The 24,754-nt window shown below is 38.7% G+C and overlaps 1 protein-coding gene across 5 annotated transcripts in view; it reads left to right on the forward strand.

Annotated features, from left to right (window-relative positions):
• ATP8A2 (ATPase phospholipid transporting 8A2) overlaps positions 1 to 24,754 on the forward strand; it is a 323,927-nt gene that overhangs the window by 209,928 nt on the left and 89,245 nt on the right. For all 5 annotated transcript variants that reach the window (XM_085216143.1, XM_085216142.1, XM_085216144.1 and 2 more), the window contains 6 exons: positions 3,908 to 3,982; positions 7,083 to 7,205; positions 8,258 to 8,336; positions 11,601 to 11,662; positions 12,008 to 12,064; positions 16,378 to 16,485. In XM_085216143.1, coding sequence (XP_085072269.1) covers positions 3,908 to 3,982; positions 7,083 to 7,205; positions 8,258 to 8,336; positions 11,601 to 11,662; positions 12,008 to 12,064; positions 16,378 to 16,485 — 504 coding nt within the window. The remainder of the gene's footprint in view (positions 1 to 3,907; positions 3,983 to 7,082; positions 7,206 to 8,257; positions 8,337 to 11,600; positions 11,663 to 12,007; positions 12,065 to 16,377; positions 16,486 to 24,754) is intronic.

Raw genomic sequence — 24,754 nt, forward strand, 5'->3', positions numbered from 1 at the left:
ATTTAAACAATGCAGCCACACTTCAAGGTGGGAAATATGGGCTGTTGTTCAGTTTGCTACATGTTCCGCTTCCTTTATGTACAATGCTTACTGCTTTCAGATCTTTGCAATATCAGCTATAATAAGTTGCAGTAAAATATCAGCTCGGCTTTCAGCCTTAGGTCTAAATTTCTTTACATTTAAATTGGACCTCTTGTTCCTTGGGAGAAAAATACATATCTTGTCGCTGAGTTACAAGTAAGCTTTTCCAGCTTTTTGGCAGTCAGGTAATAGTTAAAGGGAAAAGATTTATTTTTTTCCAGCCAGAAAAGCAGTTTAATGACTTTGGGTCCGTGTGTTCATAGCAGCACTGTAGCTGCCCTGCAAACCCCTGGAGCTTGGCAAGCCCAGCAGACTTGGCAGGTTTTCCTGCCAGCTTACCAAGTCTGAGTCAAGCATCGGTTGTTACAATTTCGAATCTATTTAGAATATTTTGTTAACGGGAATATTGAGGTGGAGGGTTTTTTCCTTTGCTGACCTTAAAGAATACCATCCTCTTTGCAAACAGCTACTGCTTAAACTACATGTACCAATTTATGACTTGTGCTAAATGCAAAATAAGAGTGTATTTTGTGCAGAGTATATGATTTGTTGCTCTTGACATGAAGGTACTAAGGAAATGCACAACATTCTTTCCGTTGTTTGGCATTGGATAATGTGAAGGTCTGGTGGAGACGAGCATAGCTGTTACTTTTTCAGTTTTCTCTCTTTTTGAGAGCACAGTGCAGGCTGGTGTGGGGAGAATGGGGAATGAACTTGCTTCTAATTTTCACCTGTGTGGATCCTGCCAAAAGGAAAACAAGTTCAGATTTTGAAATTGGTGAAAGTTTATGTTGCTGACAGTTAGTTCTTGCCCAGCAAAATCACAGCAGTCCTGAAATAAGGACAGTGCTTTTCTGCAGAAAATTCATACAAGGTTAAAGCAAAGTTCAGAAGACTAAAGATTGTGGCACTTAAATACTTAATTACCACAGTCAGAAACATCCACTTCGTTATTCTTCTACTGTGACTGATGAATCTCTGGGGCTTTTTAGCATGGTCTTTAATGAATTCTGTGTCACCCAGTTGTGGTAGGATAGCTACTTTCTTAGTTAGAAGAAATGGGCTTGTAAAGAGGATATCTTTCACTCATGCTTCCAACAGTCCATCTACTGCTTTGTAAGACACTTTAATAGCTTGGCTTTCTCCAAGTTTTACATAATTGTATATTCACTTCATTACTGCTTATATTTTTATGGGAAATGTGAATGAAATATAATAGCTTTGCCTGGTTTGGGGCTCATTTCCTATCTATGAGCCAGCTACAGCAAGTCTGACTGCTTTATTTCACCCACCCAATGGAAAATCAAGGATGTCTGTTGCTAGAGGACTACCTGTAAGAGGCTATGGCTTCATACAACAGTGATATCCAAAGTACCATGAGCCAGTGTCATGAAAGGCATCAGTGTTAGTCACTAATCCTCAGAAGTTCTGTTTTGCCTGGTGAGATCTAGAAGACTGAGCAGAACAAGGGCTGAGGTTGCCAGATAGGCAGACAGGGGCTTTTGGTTTACGAGCTACTGAAGTTTCTCATATTGGTACATTTATTCATCATAGAATCATAGAATGGCCTCAGTTGAAAAGGACCACAACGATAATCTAATTTCAGCCTCCTGCTATGTGCAGGATTGCCAACCACCAGACCAGGCTACCCAGAGCCACATCCAGCCTGGCCTTGAATGCCTCCAGGGATGGGGCATCCACAACTTCCTTGGGCAACCTGTTCCAGTGCCTCACCACCCTCTGTGTGAAAAACTTCCTCCTGATACCTAACCTAAACCTCCCCAGTCTCAGTTTAAAACCATTCCGCCTTGTCCTATTACTATCCACCCTCGTAAACCGTCATTCTCTCTCCTTTTTACATGCTCCTTTCAAATATTGGAGGGCCACAATGAGGTCTCCCAAACTCATTCATGATTGCAGTAAACTGCAAGAGGCCTGGGTGATCACTGCTAAATATCGAGGAGGAAGCTTGTCTGAAGCTCGGATTCTTGCCAAGAGAAGCTGCCCTCAAGTTCCTTACCTGCAAGCCCCGAAAGACTTGTTGTTTCCCAAGACCTTTCATAGCTTTCATTTAAAGAACTGAGGTATGCAGTTAGTTAAAACTCCCCACATCTGAGTGAGAATGGTCAGCATGCTGCTTTGGGCCATTAGTTGGGTCCCGAGAGTGGAGACCACTCCATGTATTGGTGGTAGAAGTAAAAATGATGAAAAAAGGTTGGAGTGTAAAATATGTTTGTCTTGTCTTTTTCTCTGGACAGACCTGGAGGGATGAAGACTTAACCTTATTTAATTTAAATTAATGTATGATTGACAACGTGAATGTTAGAGGAAATTCAATTTTAGGAATTAGGTATACATTTTTGTAGTTTATACAAGACTGATGTATTTCAACTAACTGGAAATAGAATGCAACTGGTGGGTCTTTTCGATCTTGTCAGTATTTAAATCTTCCCTTAAGTTGCCTCTGTCTCAAGCTGAAGAGTTCCAGTCTACTTAGATATCAGATTCATGAAAATATTTGCAGGTCTTGATGCAGTCTTCTTACCTTCTATTTCTTGATTATTCTATACCCCTTTGGAGATAGAGCATAGAAGAGAACAAATGTTATACAGTTATATAAATCCTGTCTGAGTTATTTTGCACGGGCACTTCTATTGTGCAAATTACAAATGAACCAGAGAATAAATGATGCTGGCAGGAGAGTGCTGCGACATCACTGATAGAACAGTGCCATGGACTGTTGGGCAATGAAATGTAAAATAGCAAAGTAAACATAAGATAAAATATGTTAAAAATGGTGGTGTTTGAACTGCAATTTTCAACTAAATGTTGTGCTGCACAGGTTGAGCTCAAATGGACTTTACAAATGAACTTTGAAAGGGACAGTAATCACAAATTCAGAGTGCTCCTTTGACAGATAAATGCAACAATTCACATCCCTTGGGAAAGGGCAGTTCTTTCCCTTCTTCTTTCCTTAGCCTTTCAGTGCCCAACTCAGTGTTCCAACTTAGTAAAGTATTTCTTATTTTAAAAAGCTGCTTCAAAAGTAGAATTAAGCAAGTTGTCCACTTAAATTTTGGAAAGAATTGACTTACACAGTGCTGCATATAGCATTCTTCTGGCATTATGGTGTTAGAGTCATCTCAGAAGGGAGCTCAGAGGCCACCCAGTCCAGCCCTTGACTTACAGCAGGGTCAGTGCTGAGTTTGAACCATGTTGCTCAGGGCTCTTCAGCTGTATTTCATAGACTTGTGAAAGGATGGAATCTTAACAGAATCTTTGGGCAACTTCTTTCATTGTTTAATTCTTAATTTATGTTTATTGAATAACAATTACTATCATGCAAACAATAAAATTATAATAATGTAACTGAATCAGTATCTCTAATTCTGGGTCTGTAACTGAAACAGAACACAAGTCAAATAGAGCATCCATCACAAGACAGCTAACATGAAAATTCTGATATTTGACTCTGATGGAAAGTAGGTGGAAAGATGGCTCGAAGCCACGTTATTTTGCCAGTAGTAAGACTTCAGAAATATTTTGAGGCCATTTCTTCTTTTTAGAGTAACGATTCATATACAGTAAATTGTTCCATCACCTGAGTATTTTATTTTAAACAAGCAGTACTCTGGCAATATTTAAAATCTTAAGATTTTGAAAGAGAATAACTTCCTGGCACTGCTGATAATTATTTTTAAAGCATGACAAGCAGCTGTCTCCAGATGGTGGTCTGTGTTCCATATCCTCCTCCTCTACTGTAGATGGAAACGTTTACTGCAGTAGTAATCTGAAGCTTCTTGTAACCTGTCTTTCTTTGTTTCAGCTTTGGTTTGCTTTCGTTAATGGATTCTCTGGGCAGATTTTATTTGAGCGATGGTGCATTGGTCTGTATAATGTGGTAAGTGCTACATGTTTTGAATTGGTATTGCTTGGGATATGTGTTAGTGTGCTCTGTCTCATCTCTCCTAGGAGACAATCTAAGTGTATGTCAGGAAAGGTGAATTCATTTGTAAAAGCCATTTTGATCTACCCTAAGCTATGGAAAGTGAAACATATTGAATGCTGTTTTAAATCACGAAAATAAATTTTGAAAAATAAATTTTGAAAAATGCCCTTAATGCATAAGTGCTTAGCTTAGTATAACTTCAATAAAACTGGAGCTTTTAGATGTAGTTTAATTTTCTCTTTGAAAGCATCTTTGGTCTCTTGTACTGAGATATTTTACTGACTGCTAATGTTCAAAATAGATCTCAAGTCTTAGCCTTTGTGTTTTTATTTTCTTACCTTTTCATAATATGTTATTGTCCCAGTGATTTTGGTCCATGCAAAAACATATTGAAGCATTTACTGATATATAGTTAGTAAATACAGAAGATTTCCTCTCAGATCTTGTAAGAATTAGATGCTCAGTGAAGCATCATGCACTCTGTACTGAGTCAGTACAGAACTGGAAGCAGCATGCTGTGTAACCAGTATTCCTCACCTTAACCAAGTGCAGGATGTGTTGGTCTGGGAGTGCTTTCAGCTTTTAGCTGTGCTTTTCAGGGTCCCACACTGTATCATGTGATTTTATCACTCTAATCAATAACTTTAATCTGATTAAAACCTGGAAGGTCTCTGAGGCCATGTTTTGCTGCATGCCATTGGCCTGTGCTGGTCTTTTTAAAAGAGTGTTGTATTTGTAACGTTACTGATGGCTGGATTCATAAGCTACTAGGACACTTTGTCAGTGTTGAAAAATCCTTTGCATTTCTCTTTAGAGAGAAGGAATTAATTATTTTTTTTTTTAATAGACTTTTTCTAAATATATGGAAATACAGAAAAAGACAGCAAATTATCTCTATCACTGAGTAGTATTAATGGAAACACTTCTGTCACATTTCTCTAATCTTAAAAATGATGGCACAAACCCTCATATGCTGTAAGATTTCATACTCTCCATGGAAGGCATTAATTTAGGGATTTTCCACTTCCTCTTCACCCTTATTTCCTGACTGTTGCACAGTCTGTCATTCATGGTTAGATATTTGCATCTATTATCTTTAAACCTGGTTTGATGGATCTACCTACCCTACATTTAAAGCTCATGGATGAGGCTCATCTTAGAGAATCAGTGGAGTATAAATTAATCCTTGTTTCATAAGACCACTATTTTCTAAAAGTAGAACTGGTCCCAGAGAATCACAAAGAATCAAATGCTGGTGGGGTTTTAAGGGCTTTCACAATTTAAAGGTTTTTAAACAGAGTTTAACTCTTCTGTTCTTTTCTATGTTAATTAACCCTCTGTTTCATGCAGTCTCATTAAAATGCTAAGAGTAGGAAATCTTACTAGTATTGTGGTTCCAGCACTTATAGAATCATAGATTCATTTGAATCGGAAGGGACCCTTAAAGACCATCTAGTCCAGCTCCCCCACAATGAGCAGGAACATCTACAGCTAGATCAGGTTTATACTGGTTTATGCTGATTCATATGATAGGATTAGTGTCAGGGTTGCAGAGAATGGCCTCAAATTGTGCTGGGGAAGTTCTGTTGGATATTAAGAAAAATTTCATCTCTGAAAGAGTGGTGAGGTGCTGGAATGGGCTGCCCAGGGAGGTGATGGAGTCACCATGGTTTAGTGGGGAAATCGTGGTGGACGATTGGACTAGATGATCTTAGAGGTCCAACCTTGGTGATTCTATGATTCTACATTGGAGGCTTCCTTTCAAATTAAAACAAAACAAAAGAAAAAACAACAACAAAAAAACAACCCAAACCACCTCTCCAATAGTGTCTTGATTGAATTGGGAAGTGTCCCAAGGAACATAAAAAAACCTAGGGAATTATCTTAAAGGTATATGAGAACGTGTCATGTTCTGGACTATATTGGACCAGTGGTCTTAGTTCTAGCTCTGCCCACCAATAGTTTAACAATCTGATTTATCACTCTCTGAGCAAAAGAAGTTAGGTCCTGGAATGGAAAAACTGCTTCTTGCTGGTGTCTGGTCCTCCTTGTTACCTTTTGTCTGCTCTCCAACTGCCAGCTCCTTGCTGGTAGGAAACAGAGCCCAGTTTTCACAAAATTGAAACACATGCTAGAGACAGTTCTTAACCTGAAGCTGCTAACTGAACTCTTCTCAAACTGTTAAACGTGCATATATATATAGGGGTTAGAAATTAATTTTCAGATACAAACAGTGTAAAATTATGTGGCTAAAGTTTAGCCTTCAGGCATGCATACTGGTGACATTTTCACTGTGTGACAACAGACAGTAAGAAACATGCATCTCTGAGGTGGCTTTAAATGCACTGCCTCGGAGCCTGGAAACACTTGAAGAAGAATGATGTGGGACCAGTAGAGGCTGAATTGCTGTGATTCTGGTAGGGTTCTGCTGCCTTTCCTGGAAGATTTCTGAGTGTTGGTTATCTCTAAGCAGTTAGAAATAGGGACACACAGAACGTTTGATTTGTTCCTATCAGGACATAACTGGCTGGAGAATTCCTGAAGTACTACAACAGAGAATGGCCATTGTTTTTCAGTGTATTTTTAATGTGACATCTACATTTGCTTTGTCCATAAACTTAGCTTTGGTTAAGCATATTGCATATTTAATTATGCCTACAAGTGTGGCTGTATTTGAACCCATTCCTTCAAGACTTTTTTGAAAAAGTACATTCTGTCTTTGCTTTGCACTCTGGGGAGGCCTACCCTCCCTAGATGAGCTGCTGCATCAGAAACTACTGATGGCTAACTTCTTGAATGTAAGCTGCTTGGTTAGTAGCACCAATTTTCATTTATGCTTCTTTTCTTTGTAAGTCAATATTTGAGAGTTACAGATTTCTGAAATTCATGCATGGATTTGTTTGGACATTTGAAAATTATGTCAACACACCAGTTGGTAATGCATCTTCAGTGAAGTGTCTAGGAATTTTTCTGTTGACTACGTACTGAAATATTATCAGGGATCCACTTAAAACTCATAGCTGTTTTTAATGAGCATTTGCTTGCTTTGCAGATTTTCACAGCATTGCCACCCTTCACTCTGGGAATTTTTGAACGATCGTGTACTCAAGATAGCATGCTTAGATTTCCACAGCTATACAAAATTACTCAGAATGCAGATGGGTTCAACACAAGGGTAAGGGAAAAATCATCTGTTTCTTCAAGAACAACATGAAACTTCATCACAAAATAACTTATTCCCCACTGTTACTTCTGTTTTATACTACAGTAATGCAACAAGATTGTTGTTTTCAAAGGAATTATGTTTCATTTTAAAAAAGAACAACAACAAAACAAAGTTTGTTTTCAAGTGAAAATTTTCAGAAGTGACTTCAACTGAAACTTGTCCTTAAATATCTGTGAACTGTGATTTCAAGAAATCATTTGTATCTGAATATGATCTTCTAATTCACACCTACTAAAAAATGGTTATCTTACCATTTTTGTAGAAACTGGGTGACTTCATCCACATTTAATGAATATAGAGGTTGTCATAACAGTTCCTTCTAGAGAGCTTTTTCACCGTTAATCTGTTCTTCTCTATTATTAGAGAAAATAAAAATCGGAAAGTAAAAATTGATTTATTTTGACTTTAACTTTTGAAAAATGCATTTTATTTCATTTTGCTATTTTACATGCCAGAAAGTGCCAGCACTGGAACTCTGTGTTTATTTCATAACAGGCACATTTAAAGGTACTTCTGAGTCAAGGTGACTGTAAGACTGCTTTGATTAGAGAAGAGGAAGAATTTTGTTGAGCGCATAAAGCTCTACTTTGTGCAAAACTGCTCTATCTGTAAGTTTAAGAATTGCAGAGCATAGAAAGTATTTGCCCATTAAAAGAAAATAGAACACTTCATGGTATAGAATCAGTCTTTTAAAATCTTTCTTTGAGATAATTAAAGAAAGGTGACTCCATCTGTCTGCTGTATTTTGATAAAGATCTTAAGTTGCTAGTCTGCTTGCCTGTTACATTTTAACTGGTTAGAATAAAACTGTCCAACTGGACCAGTGTTTTCTTGTGACAGAGAAGAAATTGTAGGAGGAAATGGATCTTAGGAAAGTTTAGGTATTTCACTTCAGGAAAAATATCGTCTGACTCTAAACTACACAATGAAGCATTTGTTGGGAGTTAGAGAGAGGTCAAGAGTTTTGGACTTTACTGATGACTTGGTTTGTTTTCCCTCAGGTTTTCTGGGGTCACTGCATCAATGCCCTGATCCATTCCATCATTCTCTTCTGGTTTCCACTGAAAGTACTGGAGCACGGTAACAGCTTCATTATTTCTTACGCCAGTAACTGATGTTCAGTCTTATAGAGCCAATGTGTTTGCAGAGTTGGAGGTTGTAACAAGTTCTAAGGAAATAATGCTGACTCTAGCTGCTGTTCTTGGCCAGTTATCTGGCGGCTTCCTGAGTTTATTCCTATTTAACTTAATTATTGTTCGTGTAATGACTTTAATACTTAAGAAATTAGACTACTGTTTTGCCAAAGTCTTACTCAAACACTAAAAAGTTCTGTACAGCACCTGATTTTTTTCCGTGATGTGTTTAGACTTTAACTTTTTACTGTATGTTTTGCAATGGTTGTTAAAGCAGCTGGTAGCTGTATTACAAGCATTTGTTTTATCTTTCTGAATCTTACCCATTCCATAATGCAGTACTGTAAAATATAAAGTGAAAGAATGAGATTTCACTATCACTGCAGTCTGTGGTAGAAGTGAATTGCCTGGATTGGAAAAGATCGGATCGTGAGTCAGATATTAGGAAAACAAGACTTTTTTGTATGAACCAAGTTTACTAAGACTTGCTTTCTCTGAAATGTAGTGCAACTGCACAGTATTTCATGGAACAGTAAATCCCATGCAGTTCCTACTTAGATTTGTTATATAATTGTGTGGGCAGAGAAAACATGGGAAGTTCGTTTTACTGTATTAAGAAATGGGACAAGATCAAATGTGGAATTTGGAGGAACTATTTATCAAAACATGAGTTTTTCAAAACAAACACTTATCTAGAAACACTGATTTCAAAATCCTTCAGCTTGAGGATGGATTAATTGGAGAGAAGGTAAAAGAAAAGAAACGGAAGATGAATGCTCACATCAAAGGGGCATGATGGTGGAGATATGGAGGAGGCAGGTTCGTGTTTCTCTTTACCTGGTTCAGTAAAACTTCAGTGTCATATCCTCAGTGACAACTTCACACAGTGTGTGACAGACCATACAAGAAGGACACCTCCCTTTCCTCTGTGGGCTGAGAGCTCTGTTTCAGTGTAGGGGGAGAGAGGTTGTTTTTGTTTCATTGGTCTTTGTTTTGCTTTGGGGGGCCTGGGGTTGTTCTGTTTCACTATTTTTATGGGAAATGTTAATCTTGTATAGCTCCTCTTTAAATCCAACTTAAGCTGCTCTGGGCTGATATCTGTAATAGTTGCAGGCTATGTTTTCTGTTTCAGTCTTCCATAAACAGTTTTCTGACTATTCAGGTTCTAAGTAGATAATACACTTTTGCTTTAAACAGCTGGAATGGTAAGACTGAAATAGTCACCTGCTCACATGGTAATTTTCTTTCTCAGATAATTTCAATAGGTTGCTTAGCTTGCTTTCCAAAGAGGAATGAATATTGAATTTTCAAGTTTCTCTGTATTTCTAAGTAAAAAAAAAGAAATGCCAGTGCAATACACAGAAGTGCACCATTTTAACTGGGATGTTTTTCAACCTCTCGAGTTGCTTAGAATCTGAAGTGCACATGTTTAGTGAACATATATTTCTAAAGCCATACCCTTTCACATACACCATTCACTGAACATCTGTCTGTTCTCGTTAACAGAAATATCATTCCTTTCAGGACTGCTTAGCCTTCTGAAGTGGAAGGTTATGGAAAACTCTGGAAACAAAAATTCAGTACATTGACACATTGCAATTAACTTAAAAAAAAAAAAAATAAGACTTGCAGCAAATTTTTCTCCATTACTTAAATGTGCACTGTGGTGTGCTAGGGCAATATACTGTCAGAGTCATTAGATGAGTTTATTATAGAGCTATCAAAACAGGTAAGTTTTTAGGCATCCCCTTTGTCAATAAACTGAGACGTTAGGCATCACCAGGATTTATGGGATGTGGAAGGCTCCATTCTCTCATGCTCTTTGCCTTTTTTGTTGACACTAGAGCAAAGAGGCTGCTAAAACTTTGTGTATTTGTGAATGATACGATAAATTTCTGAGGCCACAGAGTACCAGGAGAAAAAATGGGCTGATAGAGATGCCTGTGAAAATCAAACCTATTGCTGAGCAAACTGGATCCAGTTTTTGATCTTGTTCTGCTGTTTGTGATTAGTATATCTGGTGCTGTTTCATAGTATTTGGGTTCAAAATAGAAAGAAAAGCCACAATATAGAATCGGTGCCTTCTGGAAGATATTCAGAATCTGTCAGTTGTTCAGAGAAAAACACATGCAGCGATTATAGAAGCAAACCCTCACGAGTAGCTTGGACAGCTGCACTGTCTGAACCTTTTACCCATGCGCTGGACAGAGTCTTTACCAGAGGTCATGCTGTCGGGGGCTCTTCTCTGTAGACTTCAAGATCCTGGAGACATGCTTTACAGGAACATAGTTAACTAAGTAGGTGACCCTGGTTTTACAATGTCAGATCCAGTTTTGCAAATAAACCTAGCTAAGTGGTACCCTCATAGTAGAAGCACTGTACTAGGCAGTATGTGTTTAGGAACAAGTCCAAGGGTTTTATCTTAAGCCTTTTTCATCCCTGCTGTTTGTGTATTTCTTTAGCAGTTGTCTTAAAACCTGTGAAAATACCAGTACTTACCATGCTTGTGTAATGCTTGAAAGTTCCTGTGAGTATGAGTTCATTTGGCATTAGTGTAGCTGTTGAGTGTGCTTTCGTGGTGTTCCGGTTTTATTCAGCATGGGCTAAGAAAGACTAAACAGACATTTGAAGCATTGCCAAGGTTGGCACTTGCAAGTGATAGATTAACATGTACTTACCCTTCTGTGCACTTGTCTAAGAGAAAGCGTGTGGAGGGACTGAATGCTGCTCAGTTACTGAATTAACCTCCAGTGAGGTATTTTAGATATTAAATGTACTTTTAAGAGAAAGCTGCAAAAGATCAATCTACATACTCAACTTTACTTCAGCACAGATCAAGTCAGTATAGGCTTTATTCACAGCAGAATTTGTTAGAGCTGTCAATAAGCAGCACAGAACAGATAGTCACAGAAGTGATGCCGACCTACCTCAGCTCTTAGAGACAAATTACACATTAGTGCCTGGCAAAAGTTTCCCTTCTGCTAACAGCTTCTGACAAATAGGGCTGTATATATACACTCTATATGAGCATTCTGTCTTGTTTAGCACAACTGGTGCCTTACCAGTAGCTCACAGCTTCTACAAGTGCTCTTTGACATTCCAAAAGACAAGTTTGGAACCAGTTACTGTCCAGCCTCCTCAAAATCTCCTCGATGCTGCTTCTGTTCTGTTGATAAACTGGTTAACAAATGTGACAATTCTTCTTTTTCAGATGCAGTATTCACAAACGGGCAGGGAATCGACTATTTATTTGTTGGGAACATAGTTTACACTGTAAGTTTATGTATCAAGATATTTTTGAGTGGTAATTTTTTTACCATCAGAAAATTATTTTTTTACTGTCAGAAAATTATGTAAATCAGAAGGAAATTTACATGAAGTCAGACCTATGTTACGAGCCTGATTTTTTTTGCCTACTTTCATTTTTTTTTTAACACATGGACAAACAGTATCTTCTGCTGTGTCCATCCGTGACTCCATTCTGCCAAGGCTCCAGGAGGTGGGTTGGTACTTAGATGGTACTTCCATTTTTTGGTGTTAAAAGGAGATTGGGCTGTGAACACCTCCAAATTTGAGAGTGCTGATACTGAAGCTGTCTTACGTCTTTTTACTTTACAGTATGTTGTAGTCACTGTTTGCCTAAAAGCTGGCTTGGAAACAACTGCATGGACTAGAGTAAGTATCCTTCATTAGATTTTATTTTATTAGCATACGTTTTTCCCTGATGAGGATTAATACAGAAAAGTAGTACTAAAAATCATTTGAGGCTACAATATTTTAATTGCATCTTTTATTTAAGGATAAAGTAAGTTCCATAACTACAGGAGAGGAGAATGAATGCATTCTAAAGATGTAATAAAAAAAGAGCATCCTGTCAGAAGTAGGAATTCTAATTCTAATTCTAAAATAATTTTGCCAACATTTTTAAATATTGAAAATTTAGAAAAAGATAATAGAAATTTGCATAAGAACATCTTTTTACTCTGTAGCTCCTTCAAAAATTAATGCAGTATTGAATGATGTCTGCCCACAGATAAACAAATGGGTTTTGCAGAGTTCTTTGAAGCTAGTAAAAAGCACTGGTGACTTCACATTGGTTGAGAATGTTTGTATGGAAACTTTCAGCAATAAATAAGGGATGTTAGTCAAACAGTTGTGTTGATTCCTAGATTTGAGTCATTTACATGCAGTGAGTGAATGCTCTGTTATTGGTAGGTGTCAGAATCTGCCAGGGCAGTGACCTCCAAAGAATATGGGGGGTAGGAGGGTTCCTGTGTTGATGGAGTTCCAGCACTTTTCTTCCTTTGTCTAAACCTCATGAAAACACAAATACTGTGAGTTTGGTGGAGTCCCTGTTTCTCCACACCCGTATGAGATGCCTTACAGAAATATAGTTTTCATCATATTCTAAGACGTAGTGCCCTTGAGACTAAGCTGTGTTGAGGAGCCCCATATTCTTATTCTATCCGTTTTCTGGAGGGACTTGGCTAAATCTCATAACCTCTTTCCTCCTATTAGTTGTAAAATGTTTCCTTTCGTTTCTCACAGAGGAATTGTTAAGATTAATGAGCTGACGTCTGCTCTGAATTTTAAAGATGAAATACTATCTGTATAGGCTATTTAGTTATTAGGGAAATGCTAGTGCTTTCTACCTTATTCACTCATCAGAAAATAAAATGGGGTCTTTTTTGTTGTTGCTTATGCACAGATTCTGTGTTGTGTACCAATGTTTTAAAATGCAAAAGCAGTTAGAAACAAATTAATCCCCTGTGCACTGAAAGATGACTTATTCAAATCTGCAGTGGAAGCACATGAGCCCGTTTAGATCCTGTTATGTTTGAATTATTTGATGCTTCCTCCTCTCTCCCCTTCCCTGTAAGTGGTGACTTTTCAGTCACCTGGGAATAATAATGATTTCCCCTTTCCTAACTTCATTTTAAAAGATATCATAATTTTTAGTAGATCTCAATGTTCTTGAACAGTGGCATTTTATACAGGAAGTTATTGTTCTACAACAGAAAAATGTTTGTATTTATAATCTTTTTTTTTTTTCTATATATACTATAATCCCTGTCCCATTGCTTGGACCAAGTGATTCTCATCCTCATGGAATCTGATATTACTATTATTATTTCAGCTGTGAGTGAATCAACAAACAAAGAATCTTTAGGTTACCTGAAGAGTATTAAATGTACAACATTGAGTTAAGCCTCTTCTCCATCATCGGCTGGATTGGTTACATGCAATTTGTTCTTCAGAGTGAGAGGGACACTGCAGTCCACTTGGGAGACATGTTGGGTTCAGCTGAAAGCTTTAAAATATGAAACACAGATTCAGTGTTGCTGAGAGGCTCGTATACCCAGTAGGCAGCGTGGAAAGAAAGGCTTTGGTAAAAGCAGTAACATGACAAAGAGAGAAATCTGCCCATTAGAGCTCTGTGGGGCAACTTTCTCTTCATGTTGCCTGTATATAACATTGCAGCAGGCTTTTCCAAAACACAGCTTTCTTCACTGCTTTACCACACTGCTTAAACCACTTCAGATAAATTGGATGCATAAGACATGCAGTGTTGTTTTTTTAATTTTTTAGTATGAGCACTATATTTCATTTTCTGTCATTTAACACATCTGACAAATTTGCTGCTTCTGCTTTGCACGTGAGTTCTTCAGCAGTAAATGATAGATCAGTAGAAAATTATCAGTGCAGAGCTTGGTAGGGTTAGCGTTTAAGAAATGGTCTCCAGCAGGACAAGGAGGGCTCATTCAAAAAGCAGAGAAAGGTAGAGAACTAATGCGAATAAATACAAACTTGATATTTGTGAAGGGAGGTATGTGCTGAGAGATGATTGGGACAACCATGAGAATATGATGAAAACAAAATGAGCAAAGACTTTACAAAGCTTTGCAAGGGCAAGATTAAGAACTGCAGAACTCAAGAACTGCCCTGCCAGCAGAACGGAAAGAACCAAGACAGAAGATTCACTACCATAAATAGTGAATAGGAATAGGAATGTGTCTTTGAGTGGTTTCTCTGCTTACTTTTATCTTTACAGCTTTTAATTCTAAAGCCTGTAGGAGTCTGCAGTTTGGAAGTACCAGTCCAAGCCATCCTGGCTCTTCTGTCCACTTGTTTGGGATGGCAGGCTGTGGCTCAGAGGAAGCTGTCATCTACTTTTGGGAGAGCAGGGCTGGTGCTGTTCTCCTGCCACCGCTTGGGAATGGCTTCTCCTTAAATGAATTCCTGCAGCAGCCTCACAGCACTCTTCAGTGGAGCTGAACACACAGTTGCTTGCTGTGGCAGGGCTCTATTCTGGTCAGAATATTGGCATGAAATGTCCCTTGTTTTCAGAACAGCAAGCAAATCAAATGAACTAAATAGCCCCAACTTCCCCCAAATTCAAAATAATAAAATCTCCTAGTCTCTTATTTATTTATTTCATAATCATAGAATCCTTAGAGTTGGAAGGGACTTTAAAGGTCATCTAGTCCAACTCCCCTGCAATGAACAGGGATCAGGTTTTATTCACCTTAAAACTGGATCAGAATAACTTTTACAGCTGCTTCCAGTCAGGTACCCTTGGGTGAAACAAGTAAATAGGGTTAGGTTTAGGGTCTGAAAACAAACCTTCCTGCCCACAGTGTCTCTCCTGGAAGGAGCCCACCCCATGTCCTGCTCGCTTGCCCAGCCTCCTTAGGGGTTGAACAAAACTCTGACTTTCTGAGGGTGCCTGGAAGAGCATTCTTTCCATCACCTCTAAAGTTCTGCTGTATGAATGCTCCTACTGTTTGCCGTCTCCAGTTGCTTCCAGCTATCTGCCAGTCTGCACTGGTGCTGCAGGCTCCCTGCTTGTTTCCTCTACTTCTGCTCAAGAAAGCTCTCCTTTCTGAAGATGCTCAGTACTTCCAGGGAAGGAGCAGTCTTCTCCCTCTAGAAGTTTCGTTCTCACAGCAGACAGAATGCAGTACCTACCGTTAAGCACTTTGATTCTCAGACACCCTGTTTGAAAAAGAAAAAACAAGTCAACAAATATAGTAATCAAATACAAAGTATAAATCTGAGAACTAAACAAACACTGTATGTATCCACTACAGCCCCCAGTGAATGAATTCATTGCCATGTTTCTAAGGCCGTATGTACGTAGTAATTAAGATTTATGCAGGTACTTCTCTGAGTTGGAGCCAAAGTCATCAGCCGCAGGGGTTGCTGGCATCCAAAAAAGCTGGAGCCAATAGTGAGCTCAGTTGCGTGTGACAACCAAAATTACTGATTCCATCCACTGCACTGCAAAAGTAAAACAACTTAAATCATCTTGAACAGCAAAATAGTTTGGGTGTGTAGGAGAAATGACTTTCCTTAATGCAACTGAAATGAACTGTGTGCTGGACATATTCTTGGTCACTTTGATACTGCCTTCATTTACTCTTAGTCTGCAGATTAAAGAATCACTAAAGATGTAAACCATATTGCAGATCCATAAATCACTTAAAACACTTTTAGAGTAGTAAAGGAAAGCTAATCAGTAGATGTTGATGGTTTAAGCGGTGGTATCACAACACTGAACCTTCTTCAGTGAAAGGTGTGTGGTGCACATGGATGTGTGCATGTACTCTGACATGAAGGATTTGTCAGTACGAACTTTAACCTGTGCCTTTGAAAAATTCTACCTTGATGTATGTGTTGAACCTGGCATGTCTACAGTGGGAACCAGGAGCTAGATGAGAGAAATCAGAGCTCTAAGGAAAATCTGATGAGTTTTTAGAGCTCCAAGTAAGACAGATTGGCTGGGAAGACTGACTGCCTGCTCTGTTGTGAGGCAGAGATTAAAGAGGAGGCTGTTTTATGCTGTTTAAACAACCTCTGCTACTGGCCTGAGACCAAGGGCAGTAGACAGGCCCGAGTGAGGCTGATAGAAACCTGACCAGAAAAATAACTGCTGAGGTGGCCGGGAGGTGCGCTGTACTGACTCTCCTCTCCCTGCTCCTTGACAGTTCAGTCATCTGGCCGTCTGGGGAAGCATGCTGCTCTGGCTCGTCTTCTTCGGTGTCTACTCAGCCATCTGGCCCACAATCCCCATCGCACCCGACATGCTGGGGCAGGTCAGTATGAAGGCTTGGTAGCACAGCCTGCCTCGGCTGCTTCTCTGCCTCAGCCAGCACATGCACAAGAGGCTTGTAAAGGATTGTATGCTACTAAGAGCACTTGTACTTAACATTTTTTAAAGCTCTGTGCATTCATTTAGCTTAATCTCCTCGTTAGAAGAACTCTTTCTCCCTGAAGATGACATCATACACAATCACAGGCACTGTCAAATCTACATGGCAAGTCTCACTTCACTTGAATAGCAGTGAAAATAGCTCTTTGATTAATGCTTTCCTAATTAGACTTCTTTTTTTTTTTTTTAAACTCTAGGTACAAATCTAGTCTTCCATATATTTTGGTGTAATATTTTTCCCTTTCCCCTGCATTTGTTCAGAATGAATCAGAATTGACTTGAGAACAGCATGAGATGGTCAGAGGCAGAAGGGAAACTGACCTGTTAATGGTCCCTCTATAACACCACTGGAATGTTGGATTTGTTCCTTCAGTGTCAGCTGAGTTCCAGGTGGTGAAATTTTTCCCTTTGGTGTCATTATTTCAACCTGTGGTGAGCACAGTGAGTCACAAGCCTGTAAAAATCACTCAAAAGCCTTGTGAATATTTAAAATAGAGGGCTTCAAGGAACAATGAAGAATTTAAAAATATACGGTAAAAAAAATATTCTGTAGAATGGAACTGTGTCAAACTGACCCACAAAGTGAGTTTTACATAAGTGTTACCTTTAAAGAAAGGATGCTGTTTATGATGGATTATGTTTATGATACAGAAAGAAAAAAAAAAAAAAACTGGAGTTTTAGCAAAGAGTTGGAGTATATTTAAGGATGGATGACTCAGGTCATCCTTGTGTAGTAGAAAGTAGTAGTTAAAATAATCAAAGTTTGAAGAAACCAAATAGAGATTTTTGAATTTACTCTCTCATTCATACTCAACAAGAGCAGTCTGGCATCATCATATGACTAACAAAGTGCATGTTGTATAATTGCTGACAAAGCACTGGGGATAACGGGGGCTGTTGTAGGCATTCACAAACAGCTTTTTGCAACAGATGATTGTGACAGGCTGGGGTCAGCAGGTAAGTGGCTGACAGAAAAAACCTAACTTTTTGGATAGCATTTTTTGGTGTCATCTCTGTGTTTCATAGCACATACCATAACAGCAGCTGTAGTTCATATATTTGTGTATCAGGCAGAAATTTGACTGAATATCACATGGTGCCATTAAATGTTTGTCCTCCACAGCAGATTATAGTGCTGCCCCAAACAAAAAGATTTACATTAATAAAGTTCTGGTTTTGCTTGGATATATTTTAAAAATATATTTTTGAATTTAAAGTTTGAATTGATTTTCTGACATCATGGCTTGGGAAATGGTACTAATGTCTTGCAAAGTGTGTATACATATATGTGTATATGTTTTGCATGTTATGTTTTTGACACTATATTCTGATGCATTGTTGGATTTTCCTTGATTTTGTAAAATCAAGGAGGGTTTCTAAGGTAAAAGGAACTTGCTTACCACTTGCATTAACTTCTGCAAAAGCTTGTGAGTAATCAGGTGCTGTCAGAATACCAGCTTAAGGTGAAATGTGCTGTTATCGTGCTAGGTTGCCTTGCTTCTTCCCAAACTTAAGGAATTCTTTGCTCCTGCTTTCTGTCTTTCTGCATTTGCGAGTAATCAAGATATCATAAAAGTAAAATGAGATGATGAAAAAAAATTGGTTTTTAAAATATCTTTTTGTGTGCGTGTGTATGTGTTTATTAAATGAACCAAATTCCAGAAGCTGTTAGGTATTTATTTTATGCAAATGCAATAGCACTTTTGATGGGAGCTATTCTAACTACTGTACTTATCTGGCATCTGTGCAGGCCAGGACTTTGTGCCGTGAGTAAAAGACCTGGATGTGCGAAACAGTTTATTTTGCCCATTCATCAGATGTCAGCATGAACCTTTCAGATATTTAATTATGTGAAAAGATGTTTAGTTTCTGTTGGGATTTACTGAACCATTTTTACAAAGTCTTTCTTTCTTTTGCCTATATCTTGAACATTGTCATGGAGAAAATACTACCTTTTTTTTTCCCCTCCTGAAGGGCAAACAACTTAGTTTTTATCTTCTGTCAGAGTCAACGTATTTCTTCTTTCTCCACCATACAACTTCCTAATAGAATGCATGTAATGCAATAAAACAAATACATGATAAAAATCTCGAAAGTACATGATAAAAATGTCGATAGTCCTTAAGAGAAGTTTCCAAGAGCAAGACATCTGGTACTTTGGAAATAAACTCTGGTTGTTTTGGGGATACCTTTTCAGATACACAAATATAGTTGCCTTTAGTAGGATCTGTAGAAATAAATCAAGACAAAGTCATTCCTCTCATAGGTGACTTTCCTGAATCCTTTTGTTTTTTGGTGGTTTTGTTTGTTTGTTTGTTTGGAGGAGTTATCCTGGTGTTTTCAGAGGATAGTGACCTGAGAACAGCCAGTGCCTATTTTTTTATTGCCTTTGAAGCCAAGATGCTTCCATGGGAGCCATGCCCCAAAGAGAACAGTGAGCAGTAACATCTGTGCTCACTTCTTGCATATGTCATACAGGTGTGTGCGTAAAATGCTGCTCATCTTTTTTTCAGTGTGTTTCTTCATAGGAATTGCAGCTTACTTTGGGTTTATGAGAATAATGTTACACTGCATGGGATCAAAGTCTGTATGTGAATACATCCGTCCATGCATGTACAAAGGTACTTAGATCTGAAGGCATTTGTAATGTACATGTATGTAAGAAAACATGTATGGAAGTGATCAAGCTTTGATTCTTGATCCAGGCATTATCTAAAACAAAGAGGAACAAATCTCTTCCTTCCCCACCCCAGAGTCAAATGCGGTATTTTGAGTGTTTTAGAGGAAGGGTGTTCCTGTCAACCTCCTGGAAACCTCTGGTATTGGGTCTGGATGGAGCAAGGCTTAAGATGTCAGTTTTGCTATCTGTTTCCATACTGTAATGTAATAGTGTTTTGTCTTTGTCTCAGTAGTTGTTACCATTAATGAAATGCTTTCAGGAAAATTAGGACTACTTTTTTGACCTTGAGGAGAGAGGGTAAAAAGAATGTTTTTTAAATCTGTTTTTGAGAGAGTCACAGATCGTTAATCCACGGTGCAAGTTAGAAATGTCTAGGTTTTTATATTTTTGCTTTGTGTTATATGTGGTCTTAGCTCAGAACTGGGATTTTGAGTTTGGAACACATCTTGATGTCAGAGCAGCATTCAAAAGACCTCCCTCACGTGAACCTTCCAGCCCCACCACAGCAAGAGAATGTTGCAGTTGGAGCTGCTGCATTTTCCATTTTCTTTTGTATGGCTGCTCTTGAGAATAAATGGTTGTTCCATCAGCTCTGCTTCTGTGGAGTGTAAGCAGCTGAATGTAGGAGCCACTCTAATGCTTTCCTAGTTCTAATCCTTTATGGAAGACTTTTTTTCTTCTTTTCTTGTTTTGTTTTGTTTCCAGCTGAGTTGTCAAATTCTTGCTAGGTTATCTGATTATTTACTTAGAGTTTAAGAAAGCTGTGCATCGTTTTTGCCAGGCTGCTTTTTAAAGGATCCCAGCAGTGGAGATGTCTGTTTGATCCTATTTAATGTGTCAGTACCAGTACTTACTCAAAGTAGTGGTTCATCAAAGAAAACATCTTCCTCTCTTAGCAAAGCTTCCTCCTCTTTTCTGTTTGTATGCCATTAGCACGACAGATCCACCTTAGCTCTTGCAGCAGATATTTGACTTTGGAAGGCAGTGTAGCGGATTTCATTTACACTGCGTGCACGGCTGGTTTTGTGCTGACCTTTAGTCTGAAACTCTTTTAAATCTTGCTGATTGAGTTGTTGCCAGAGCCTTTGAGAAACATGCATGGGAAGACTTGAACAACACAAGACCAAGAAAAAACAACAACAAAAAGCTGGAGATTAGATACTAATCATTTTTTCAACATAATAAACAGGTTTCACATTACAGCCTTCTCAAATCTGTACTGAAATACAGCTCAGCATACATTTCCATGCCTTTCAGAATATTTCTGCCTTTTTTTCTCTACACTTGTTTTTTTTTTTTTTTTTTTCCAGAGGTTTCAGTTGTTTTCTCTTTGGCTTCTCATATTTCCTCAGTGTTTGGAGCTAGTTAGAAAATTGGCTGCTTTGATTGTGGTTTGTCTGCAATCAGTTGCACATTACATTGTGGTGTCAGTGTTTTGTTCTGTGGAAATTCTTCATTCAGCTGTTAGTCAGAAATCAGACTTCGTCTGCAAATTGAGGTTCTTAATGCCTGCTGATCATGTTTGTTTTTATTATTATGCACAGTGGTCTCCATGGCACTTGATGTGGTTTTGGAACTTTTCTGCCGTTTTGGACTAGGCTCCAAGTAGACAAATTAGACTAATGAAGCATGCATATATTTTCAAGCATCTGTTGAAGGAGTGAATATGTTCTTTTTATGATCCACACATAGCTTTCAGAAATGAATCTGTCATTTTTAGGTCCTGGTGTGTTCTGTATCATACACCAAAAAGAGACCAAAAAAAAAAAAAAAAAAAGATGGACGAAATAAATATTTTTACTTACTAACTTCTGAATGTGAAATCTAGGGATTAAACATGCTTACTTTCTGGAGGTTAACTCCCCCAAACGTGCCACTTTACCTAGTTGGCAACTCTGTGACAAGTCTGTCCCAGATATTTGTTAAAGGTATCCCAGAGTTCTTTCTCCTTTGAAAGTAATGCAGCTGTGCCCAGTGCTGTGTTGGCCTTTCCTTATAGAGCTGTATGAAAATAGGGTTAAGCCATGAACTCATTCTGGTTCTGGAAGTGGCAGTGCATGTCAGGACAGTCAGCTGGCCTTGAAGTTTCTCTTGGTTGATCACGTGTGCATCTTTCCTATGCGGTTTGTTCCTGCTCAGTAGTGGGTAGTGAACTGGTACATCAAATGGAAGAAGAACAGGGAAGTGACTGTAGGTAAACTGCTACTCACAGATTGCACAGACAGTGTACACGGGCTGTCAGCTGCTTTTCCTTCAGTGTTGCGATGAAAGCTGGACACTAGCCATGCTGTCTGACTAGTGTCTGTTTTGAGACCGGTAGCTTTAACAAGTTTAAACACAGTTCAGTAGCTTAAGTTGAAACATAGTGTATACAAAGGCCATTTACACTTCTGTGTAATTGGCAGACTAACCAGATTATTTTGTTTTGTAGTGCAGTATCCAGGAACACAGGAACAAGTTCCTTCGTTCAGGATAAAATTATAGCTCTGTGGTAATTGTCTGTGCTTCAAAAACTGCATCTTTTTTCAGTTTGGAGTACAAGGTTGCTCAACGTCCTTCAAAATTTGCCCTAAATTGCTTTTTCGTGCATTTAAAAGTAAAAAAATCTTGCTGCGTGCTCATAGGAAGATGTTTGTAAGACATCCTATTCAATATTTTCTTAATTAGAAACATCTGGCTTTTAAATTTAAAAAGCAGCTACTGTATTTTACCAGAGGCAGCATACACTAGTATTCATTTCTACAAAAAGAAGTCTGTATTTTGAGCCATGCTGACAAGGAAAGACCGAGAATGCATGACTTGCCATAGTGGATCAGAGCATTTCTGATGTAGTCTGCATTCAGCATTAGAACAGAGGAAAAACAAACTGTTCTGCAGTGTGGGTTTGACATTTAAGACTGGGGTTTTTGCGCATCCCTGTTTAAACAACAGAACTAACCCAACTTTACTTTTCGTACAATTATGGAACTCTAGAATATAATGATGAGGAAGGGGCCCACAAAGATTGTAGAGCCATATAATATCCTGAGTTGGAAGGGACCTATAAAGATCATTGGGTCTAACTGATGGCTCCATGCAGGACCACCCAAAATCCAAACCCTTTGTTATGTCTGGGAGTATTGTCCAAACTATTCTTGAACTCTAGCAGCTTGGGACTGTAACCATGGCCCTAGGAAGCCTGTTCCAGTGCCTGACCACCCTCTGGTGAATCGTTCTTTTATCATCATAGTGGTGAAGCACTGGAACAGGTTACCCAGAGAAGTGGTGGATGTCCCATCTTTGGAGATGTTTAAGGACAGGATGAATGGGGTCTGAGCACCTGATGGAGCTGTAGGTGTCTCTGTTCATTGTATGGGAGTTAGACTAAATGACGGTTAAGGGTCCCTTCTAACTCCCAGGAAGGATGTTTTGGGGGACCATGTCAAAGGCTCTACTGAAGTCCAGATAGATGGCATTGGTGGCCCTTCCCTGTCTGTTGATGCAGTTACACTGTCATGGAAGGCCACTAGGTTGATCAGACAGTGGTATAACTACATCCTGGACGTGTTGTTCACAAGGATACTTTGAGAAACGATATCAAAAACTTTGCTAAAAATTCCAAGTAATCACATTTACTGGATTTCCTTGGTCAACTGCATAGGTAGCCTTTTTGTAAAAAGAATTTAAGTTATTTAAGCATGGTTTTCTCCTTGTGAACACGTGATGACTATGGCCATTGACTGTGTTGTCTTTCAAGTGTTTTTCAATAACTCCCAGAGTAATCTTTAATCCTATAATAGTCTTTAATCTTTAATTACATTATTTAAAATTATTGTTATAACGGGGGAGTAGCCAACAAGTTTTTGTGTCCCAGTTTTTGGCCTCTTTTGATACCTTTTGCCAGTCAATTTTGTGGGCTTAACAGTGGGCTACATAAAGGATGTGGGGTGGGCTGAAGGGCATGCTATAGGCTTCATAGCCAAAAAATCTGTCTCTGCCTTTGCACAGATTTACTCCTGTCTGTGGCTGTCATATGTAGGAAGTAGTCACGCTGCAGGCATGATGAAGGCATTGTGCTGGCATCAAGCAGTGTTACTACATTTAGTTTGTTGTCTTGATGATCTGGAATTGATGAAGGTGAGTAGGAGAGAGAATATGAAATTAGAGAGAGCAACATCCTTTGATTCCTATAATCTCAAGGAAAACGTAAGAACAATGGTGGGGCAGTTGCTCATGTAAGATGATTTTTAAAAATGCATTTAAAATTCCCAGCAATGAAGTTGTTGATACTTTAGAAAATAATATGAACATCAGATGGGATCTATTCCAGAGTGTGAGCGTATGTTGGAATTAGTGGTTTTATAGCTTGCTCTGGTCACACTTAAGTCGTTTCGTTTTCAGATGGATGGATGCAGTAGAGTCCAAATATCAGATATTTGGGGTTTTCTTGGGATGTTATTTTCTCCTTTGTTCCTTGGAGACTGGAGGACTGTGTTATGTTTTTATTTGAATTTACTTTGATGTATTAAGTTTTGTTGTTTTTTTTTTTTTTTTGGTAGGGGGACTTAGTTTTGCTGAATTTGTGCTCCACATCCTGTGCTAGTTGGGTTGCATTTTTGTAAGAGCCAGGCATAACTATTTTCTATGGGAAAAATATTTCCAGATCAATTTGAAACATACCTTTATTCCCTTTCCTCCCTACAGTATATGTTTCATGAGATCATTTTTTCCCAATTGTATCATGTCAAAATTTGATCCAAAAAGCCCTGAGGAGTGGAAATGATCTTGCTTTTATTGTGCTAAGACTGACATGGGTGCACAGGCTTTGGGAGCAGCAAACCTGAAGCAGCACAACCCTCCTGAGTGCCCCATGCATGGCTGTGGGTCAGACAAGGCAGTCTGTCCCCTTCTGATTTCCTGTCCACTTGGCAGCCAGCAGCAACTCCAGTATCTTGTGCTACTTCTCTGCTAGGGGATGTGGTGAAGATAAAAAGCAGTTCTAAGCTGAATGCTGTGAGTTCTGGGAGTGCTTTTGGATGTCTGTGAAGCAGGTCAAAGTGCACCTATTTGTCTTGTAGAGTGTAATTTACCAAATCTGTGTATTATTTGAGCTGGTATTTCTATGACAGTACTCTAATCAGAAGGCTTAGGTAGGGGTCTCTGGAAAATATATGTTATAACAGTGGTGCTAAGCAGACATCCACATGCGCTTCCAGTGGGTTGTGTTTTCTGGAGAATAACATGTAACTGGATGGGATCGAGAGGAAACAAGGACTTGGAATATTACAGATGTTGTCCCTGAAATCATACATGAAATGTGAAGGGCTTGCTCATGATTCCATCTGCTACCATTCTTCTCTGTAGCATAAAACCCAACAATGGCAGCCCTCAGTTACTTGATGTTGGGAATGGAGTGTTTTCTATCACTGAGAGCTGCAATTTCCTGCCAAACATGCTGCAGGGAGCAGAGATCTGGATTTACAGCCCTTCTGCA

This window comes from Meleagris gallopavo, chromosome 1 (genome assembly GCF_905368555.1).
Source record: "Meleagris gallopavo chromosome 1, MGAL_WU_HG_1.1, whole genome shotgun sequence".
Classification (NCBI taxonomy): domain Eukaryota; kingdom Metazoa; phylum Chordata; class Aves; order Galliformes; family Phasianidae; genus Meleagris; species Meleagris gallopavo.